The sequence below is a fragment of the Nicotiana tomentosiformis genome, chromosome 6 (assembly GCF_000390325.3).
Source record: "Nicotiana tomentosiformis chromosome 6, ASM39032v3, whole genome shotgun sequence".
NCBI classification, from domain to species: Eukaryota; Viridiplantae; Streptophyta; class Magnoliopsida; order Solanales; family Solanaceae; genus Nicotiana; species Nicotiana tomentosiformis.
In genome coordinates this window covers 32,971,887-32,980,905 of record NC_090817.1, presented here as the reverse complement: position 1 = coordinate 32,980,905, position 9,019 = coordinate 32,971,887, and the positions used below count along the sequence as shown (strand labels likewise).

At 39.0% G+C, this 9,019-nt stretch overlaps 1 protein-coding gene across 1 annotated transcript; it reads right to left on the bottom strand.

The window, feature by feature from the left end:
* Positions 1-278: 278 nt before the first annotated feature.
* Positions 279-2,590, bottom strand: LOC138893763 (uncharacterized). Its single transcript, XM_070178422.1, has 3 exons — positions 2,337-2,590; positions 1,124-1,466; positions 279-506 (listed from the first exon to the last, which is right to left on the bottom strand). The coding sequence occupies exons 1-3, from the start codon at positions 2,588-2,590 to the stop codon at positions 279-281; spliced, it is 825 nt and encodes a 274-aa protein (XP_070034523.1).
* Between the last annotated feature and the right edge of the window lie 6,429 nt (positions 2,591-9,019).

Genomic DNA, 9,019 nt, shown 5'->3' with positions numbered 1-9,019 from the left:
AATGGTTTATGGGAAAATGACATGCGAGGGGTCCCTCAAACACTCTCACAACAACGACACATGGAAGACTGGGTGCACAAAAGATAACTCTTGTGGTAGTTCTAATTCATAGGCTACCTCTCCTATTTTCTTCAAAATTTGTAAGGCCCAATGAACCTTGGGTTCAATTTTCCTTTCTTTCCAAAACGCATCACACCTTTCATTGGTGACATTTTCAAGAAAACAAAGTCACCATCTTTAAAGGTCAACTACCGATGTTGAATATCCGAATATGACTTCTAGCGACTTTGAGCCATTTTGAGTCTTTTTTTAATCACCTTCACATTTTCCATGGCTTGATGCACCATGTCAGGACCTAATAATTGGGCTTCACCAACTTTGAACCAACCAATAGGAAACCTACATCGTCGCCCATATAAAGCTTCAAACAGTGCCATTTGTATGCTCTCTTGATAGCTATTATTATATGCAAACTCAATGAGAGGTAAATGATCATACCAATTTCCCTTGAAGTCAATCACACATGCTCATAGCATATACTCAAGTGTTTGAATGGTCCTTTCTGCCTGTCCGTCTGTCTGAGGGTGGAAAGTCGTGCTAAGGTTTATTTGTGTACCCAAACCCCTCTGAAACAACTGCCAAAAGTTCACCGTAAATTGAGCACCTCTATCTGAAATGATAGAAATAGGAGTACCGTGCAGTCTGACAATTTCCCTGATGTAAAACTGTGCATACAACTTTGCGGTGTTAGTAGTCTTGACTAGAAGGGAGTGTATTGACTTTGTCAATCGAACCACAATTACCCAAATGGAATCATACTTGCAAAAATATCGGGGAAATCCAACAACAAAGTCCATATTGATCATCTTCCATTTCCACTGTAGAATTTTAATATTTTGGGCTAACCAACCGGGTCTTTGGTGTTCAGCCTTTACCTGTTGGCAATTTATGCACATGGACACGAACTCAGCTATATCTCTCTTCATATTATTCTACCAAATCTTTCAAATCTTGATACATCTTCATAGATCCTGGATGTACGGAGTACCTTGAATTGTTTGATTCAGTCATGATTGCTCTTCTAAGATCATTCACATTAGTAACACATAATCGACTTTGATACCTCAGAGTAAAATCGATTGCATCCACCGTGAATGTTTTGACTTTCTATCGGCTGAATCCTTTTTTCATCCACTAAATGTGAATCTTCATATTTATGGGGTTTTTCTTGTTCGATCAAGGACAACTGGGCCCCGTTTTGTATGTTCACTTCCCCACTATCATCGTCGACAATTCGTACACCCAAGTTCTCCAAGCTATGGATCTCTCTCATTATAAGTTGTTCACGCACCACCAAACAAGTCAAGTTATTTGTTGACTTTCTACTAAGAGCATCCTCCACCACATTGGCCTTCCTCGGATGGTACAAAATATCGACATCACAGTTCTTGAGAAGTTCAAGCCATCTTCATTGCCTCAAGTTTAGTTCCCGTTGCTTGAAAATGCATTGCAAACTCTTGTGATCGGTATACACCTTACAATAGACACTGTATAGATAGTGACGCCATATCTTTAATGCAAACACCACCGCGGCGAGTTCTAAGTCATGAATGGGATAGTTCTTATTTCTTTTCATGGTTTTAAAATTTCCTTGAAACATAGGCAACCATATTACCTTGTTGTATCAACACACACCCCAACCCAACTTTTGAAGCATCACAATACACCGTAAAGCCCTCTAAGCCGTAGGTAAGGTCAACACAGGTGCTATAGTCAGTCTCATTTTTAATTATTGGAAACTCCTTTCACAAGCATCAGACCATTAAATTTGGTAGCTTTCTGTTGTTAGTGTGGTCAAAGGAGATGCAAGAGTAGATAAAACCTTTAACAAACCTTCGATAGTAGCCGGCTAATCTCAAAAAGATTCGAATCTTTGTCGGTGTTATTGGTCTAGGCCAATATTTAACCGCTTCTTTGGATCAACCTTGATACCCTCACTTGATACCACATGACCCAAGAAAGCCACAGATTCAAGCCAAAACTCGCACTTAGAAAATTTTGCATACAACCCATGCTCAAATAGTGCTTGCAATATCATCCTCAAATAATTGACATGCTCCTCTCAACTTCATGAATAGACTAAAATGTCATCAATAAACACTATTACTAATGTGTCTAAAACTGGTTTGAAAACTCGATTCATCAGATCCATGAAAGTTGCAAGTGCATTGGTCAACCTAAATTACATCACCAAAAATTCATAATTCCCGTAGCGGGTACGAAAAGTTGTTTTAGGAATATCTTTTTCTCGGATCTTCAAATGATGGTACCCTGACCTTAAGTCAATCTTTGAGAAATACTTTGCCCCTTGCAACTGGTCAAACAAGTCATCTATCCGAGGCAATGGATACTTATTCTTGATAGTCACCTTATTAAGTTGCTGATAGTCAATACATATTCTCAAAGATCCATCTTTCTTTTTCACAAATAAAACTGGTGCACCCCATGGCGAGACTCTCGGCCTAATGAACCCTTTGCCGAGCAAGTCCTTCAATTGATCCTTCAATTCTTTTATCTCTGCTAGGGTCATTCGGTATGGCGAAATGGATATTGGTTATGTATCTGGCATCATATCTATCCCAAAATCAATAATCTAATTTGGTGAAATACCCGGAAGTTCATCTGGAAACTCATAAACAACTAGTACATATTGAAGAGTTGGTATCTCAACATCCATGTCTGTGACTCTGACTAAGTGGTAGAGGCATCCCTTGGTAATCATCTTTTTCGCCTTAAGATAAGAAATAAACTTACCTCGAGGTTCAACAATATTGCCCTTCCATTCACGAACCGACTCGTTAGGGAATTTAAACTTGACAACTTTAGCACAACAATCAAGGGTGGCATAACACTTGAATAGCCAATCCATCCCTATGATTACATCAAAGTCAACCATTTCTAACTTAATAAGATCTGTCGTAGTCTCTCGATCCTTAACTATGATTACACAACTCCTATAGACACGAGAAGAAATAACCGAATATCCAACTGAGTAGACACATAAAATGGTTCAAGTAATTTTTTTGGCTCTATCCCGAAATCCAAATCAAAGTATATGGTAACATAGGAAAACGTGGATCTACGATCCATAAGAGCATAAACATCAAGTGTGCAAACAATGAGTATACCTATGATAACGACATTTGAAGCCTCTGCAGTAGGGCGAGTAGGCATAGCATAGAAGCGAGGTTGAGTCCCCATAGGAGTGCTAGCTATCAGATGTGTCTTTCTTGCATTACGACCACCATGGGTCCCATTTCCCTGATGTGTGGGTGGTGTAGCTGACATAGTAACCATGGAAGTTGTTGGTTGGGCCCTCGATCCCTGTTGCCCATTGGGGCAGAACCTCTTCATATGGCCTATTTAACCATACCCATATCATGGGCCTCGAATCACTAGAGAAGAGTTATAATGTCTAATATATGCGCCTACACTACTCTGAACCTATTGAGTGGTCCTGCGCTCACTCTGAGCTGGTCTAGTGTGACCTCCATGTCCCGAACTATGTTCCACTGGTCGGCCATTGAAAGCCGTCTGTATTAAATATTGTGGTGGCCTTGATGGCCCCCTGTTGTTCAGACCCTTTCCTGAACTGGGCACTGCACTGAAAGTACCAAAGGTACGAGCCTTCTTGTTCTATTCCTATTGACCTTTTTCTCTTGATGAATCCTCTCAAGATCCATATCCAAGTCCACGAAGTCAGTATATGTAGTGTTCCTACTTCCACCAGCCGCATCCTTTCGAATACCCAGAATCAACCCACAGGCAAAACGATTAATCTTGTCATCATCCGTGGGGATAAAGTGGGGATCATAGCGAGAAAACTTCTCAAACCTAATGTTGTACTCTGAAACAGACATAGTATCCTACTTTAAGGTCTAAAATGATATTGCAAAAGTAGCCCTAACTCCCGGTGGCAAACACTTCTTGATGAACTTTTTGGTGAATTCTTCCTAAGTCATTGGAGGTGCATCCTCCGGTCTACTTTTCTCCACCCTTTGAACCAGAGGTCGGCCACATCTTTCAACTGGTAGGCTTCTAACCTAACAACTTGATGATATTTAACTCATAGCAAGGTATTGTCCTTCTCCGTCTCCTAAAAAAAGTCTTATGGGTCCGCAAGATGATCCGTTCATGTAAATGTCAGTGATCCAAGCCTTACAAACTTCATGGCCAATTGTGCGATGTCTGCAGTCACTGTTACTCTCATGCCTCCCTGATGGAGAGCTCGAATACCCATGTGCAGGTTCTGTTGGGTTTGCATAGCCATTAGCTCTGCAAAATTATCCATGGCCTCCCTTATACCGAGAAGTGTCTCATCTAAACAGTTTGGCACTAGAGGTGGGGTAGGTGCCTCATCAACTTCTTCCTCATACTCCTCCACCATTTTGGGAGACACAAGAGCTGGCATAGTCCATGCCTTTGCATCCTTCGAAGGTCAGCCCCTAGGTCTGATGAGTGTCCCTCCCGAATCCGCATTGGGTAAATGAGTAGCTTCTCTGTTCACAGTGCTACCACGTGTGTTCACCATGCTCCGCGATTCGAGATAATGCATAAGTTAAGAGACCTCTTAGATTCAAGCCCTACTACGCGATCTAGAATAGGGAGAAAGAACAAAACATTTGTATAATGTCTATGTAGCCTTCTCGATATAAGTGTAGTGCACAACACACCGATAAAGAGAACTCTACTAGACACGATTCCATAGACATCCTAGGACTTGACTTAGAACCTAGTACTCTGATACCAAGTTTGACATGACCCAAGATTTATGTGAACGGCACTCGCCTCACTATCTGACCTGAGAGAACCAAACCCATATATAAATTCTCCCTTATATGCATGAGGAATACTTTTGAAACATAAACATTTTAAATAATAAAATTCATGCATGAAACTTAACCTTTAAAATAGTTCTTTTCATTAAACAAAAGACATAAACATAATTGTTCATTCATGCATGCCATATGAGTAACCATAGCTTACAACCCGAAAGAATAAACTACCACTGTCAATGGAATCTCTATGACACAGAATGAATATAGTCGACCGAGACAAGTCCCGGTGACCAAAAGGATAAAATAAATATTACTCCACGATAGTAAGAGTGGAGCCTCACCAAAAGTATCAACTAGAAATATGAAGTTGTCCTATCTACGAGGCTCGCACTGCTTCGGACCGGTGCATGCAAATAGAAATGGAAATTTGGCCAAAAGGCCTAAGATCCATATACTTAGTATGAATCATGAATCATTTCCCTAATGAGTGGGACAAGATAGGAAAAGAAGATCAAGAGATATGCAAAGCATTGATATAACAAGGAAGTATTTATATCAATTCATAAGTTAAACAAGGAGATGAAACAATAATGTAAAACATATTTTAAAGTGATCTCCTTTAGACTTTAAGTTCAACCAAAATCATGTGAGATTTTACCTTTAGCACGAGCACCATACTGACACCGACATAATAGAAACAACACTAGGTAATCAACCTAGCCACAAGTATTTGACCTTACTTGTCCGGACGGCTTCTCGTACTACCGTATGAGTTGACTTAACCTCATTACATTTGGTAATGATCATTTGCCCACGAATTAGGGGACTTTATCCCACAAATCCCGGCTTAATCTTGAAATGTGTCCCTACACCAATACATGTAGTTCCATGGTAACGAATTCAAAATTCGAACCAATCTCGGTGGTCTCCACTTGTAACTCCCAAAATATTTGACTTTTGAAAAATAGATTCATAGCTTATAAGATCTACTTCAAATCAAATTACGGTGTTCATAACCCATTCAACCCTTTGAACAAAAATTAAATAAAAACTTTCTTCGATTTCATGTTAAAAGAAATTAATAAAATGACAATTTATATTTTAGTTCAACAAGTGCCACTCCAACATGTAAAGATGTATAAAAAATGTTACACTTTATATTTTTAATAAACTAACTCATGAATGGAACTTAACCATTTATAATGCAAGGAATGGTGTAATCCCAACCCGCTCGTCCCCGCAAGCTAGGATCCACAATTAGAAGTCAAGTTCTAAACCATTTTATGATATGCAATTTAAAGGAAAATTTCCATGAATTAGTAGGTTTCAATATACCTCAATATGCTCTCAATAGCTTACCACAAGTACCCAAGGTCCTTAACCAATCACAATCTAAACAGTTATATCCAACATGAGTCAATAGTTGCTCAACTATACCCATTTAGGTCGTTACTCTTGACTATAGCTACTTAGGGTTCATATTTCCTACCAAACATGTTCATCCATTCTTAACAAACTCATTTCTAGTACTTAATAGTCTATTAGGGTTATTAACAACTAAACAAACTTCGTTTAATACCCCAAGTTACTATTTATGTCTTCCCCAATCACCAACCATCAGTATCCAACTAGGGTTTCATAATTACTCACATTTAACTACTTCTTAATATCATGAATACCATATATACACTCATTTATATCTCATAAATGAGGTTCGAGTAGAAGAATTTACCTTTTGATGGAAACCCTAGAAAATCTCTTCTTTGGTGTTCTTGGTAATTCTTCAAGATTCTAGTAAATTCCTATGGATTGGATCCATCCAAAAATCATACCCTGAAGTGTATTAGATGTGAGGGTTGACCCTTTCTCTCTATAAAATATTAAAGCTTCAAAAACCTTGCGTAGGAGCTGTGCGTAGCTACACACTCTAGCTACCCATCGAAAGCTCCTCTTGTTTTCCCTCTGGTTTCAGCTACGCATGCCAGCGTAGCTACGCATCCTAGCTACACTTGGCTGCATAGCTATGCTCTCTAGATAGGCATAGTTGAAGCTTCTCCTTCTCCTCTTGTCATCTTCCTGGTTTTAGCTATGCATCCTAGCTAAGCCTGTCTAGAAAAATTCTCTTCCTCCTTTATTTTCTAAACCCTCCAAGTCATGCATTTAGCCACTCAACCTAGGGACCTCCAACCCTTATGACCTTATGCTCAAGTATCCTAATGACCCTGCTACCCTCGCAATGTCCGTACGTACTTTGAGGTCTCACTAATTATTATCTTAGGCTTGAATTAGGCTCAATCATATTAGAAAAATTCCAGGGCTTTACACTTGGTTATTAACATTAAGAAAGAGCTAAGAGCCAACATCGTTCCATATTAAATTTTGTAGGCTTTTGTCATTTGATTTACTTATACAAAAGTCTGTTGTTGGGGTTCCTTATGTTTTATATAAGAATGATGTCTTATGGTACATATACAAGCTGTTATTTTAATGTCATGACTCAACTCCCACCGGAGCCAATAGTCACACAGTAACTACAAATTTAATAAAACATGGTTTAAAAAGCTCAAAAACGGAAATATCATGAAATAACTGAGAAAGCAGCAACAAAACTACTATAATCATCCCAATGATCAGGTGTCAACGAGCACATGAGCACTACTGAATATCAAAATTCAAGCCAAATCCTCAATACAACTGTTTGGACAATAGAACAGTAATAAGAGAAATAAAGGGAAGAGAGTTAAGGTTTGCGGACGACATAGCAGCTACCTCAAAGTCTCCCAAATACTGGAACCAACATGGCTCTAGCAATCACCACATCCAGATATACCTGGATCTGCATATGAAGAGCAGAGTGTAGTATGAGTACAACCGACCCCATGTACTCAATAAATAAAAAAATTAACCTTGGGCTGAAAGCAGTGACGAGCTTAGAAGAAAACAATCAAAGACCAATATCAATGACAACACAGATATCATGATGACAGTAACAATAAGTAACTCAAAGGAATTATCATAATCAGCTCGCTCACATTACAGGAATTTAGACATGCTTCCAAGTATAACAATTAAAGCTCAACACTGATAAGAATATTTCATTTACCAGCTAGCATGAGGAATGATACATCTCTATGCCTACATGTCAAATATGTATGTCAAGTGAATGATTTCACGGTGGTATCCCCAAGTACTCTCACTCTCAGCATACTCAAGGTGTCTATCTCAAATGCCTACTTCATCACACATACACAATCACTCATCATTGTACGGGTGCCTGACATCAATGCCATATATATATATATATATATATATATATATATATATAGCTTTTATAGCTGCTTTATCTGCCTGAAGTCGTGTAAACCAGAAATAAATTAACAAATATGAAGCAAGACCTACTCCCTCCCATCCCAGGAATAATTGAAGAGAGTTATCTCCAGTCACCAACATTGGCATAAAAAAAGTAGGAATAGATAAATAACACATAAATCGAGGGCTATGCGGATCCTCAGACATATATGAAATGGAATAAAGATGGACCAAGCTACTTATGAATGTAACCACAATTAACATCACTACGGTCGGGCTATCGAACACGGGGTATGTATATATCACTGTGCCTGCGCTTACTGCTGGCATGTCAGACTCCGAAGGGGCGGATCCTGTCCAAACGCTAATCAAAAGCCAATATTGACCTGCTGCGGTATGCAACCCGATCCAAATAACAATAAATCCAATATGGCATGATGCGGCATGCAACCCAATCCAAATAAAACTCTCAACACGGCTCTAAGGCCCACCGCAGTCATCTACCTCTCAAGCCTCAAGGGCTCACAATCTCATATCACTCAGCCCAACAACACCACATAAGTAAAACAACAACAACATGCGATAAAATAATGAATGATGAGCAGAGAATGAGATATGATATGCAAATGAAGAATCATGGCTGAGTATATAATTATAGTTAAGTCAGATAACCCAAAACAGTGAAAATAGTCTCATTAGGTCTTAACCAAATAATCACATAGCCTAAACATGATCTTTAACATGAATCACAGCTCAAATAATTAAACAAGTAGGGAGAACACAAATATAACAAGATATAATAGCAAAACAAGTCCGGTAAATGTCTAAAGGTCAACTCGGATCTTGATTACCCCGGTGCATGCCCACACACC

Coding starts and splice junctions, on each gene's coding strand:
- LOC138893763 (XM_070178422.1), bottom strand. CDS start 2,590: ATGACCCTAGCAGAGATAAAAGAATTGAAGGATCAATTGAAGGACTTG. Junction 1,467..2,336: donor TTCTCAAAGATTGACTTAAG/GTCAGGGTACCA, acceptor GAGGCAATGAAG/ATGGCTTGAACTTCTCAAGA. Junction 507..1,123: donor GCAATCGATTTTACTCTGAG/GTATCAAAGTCG, acceptor ATTGACTTCAAG/GGAAATTGGTATGATCATTT.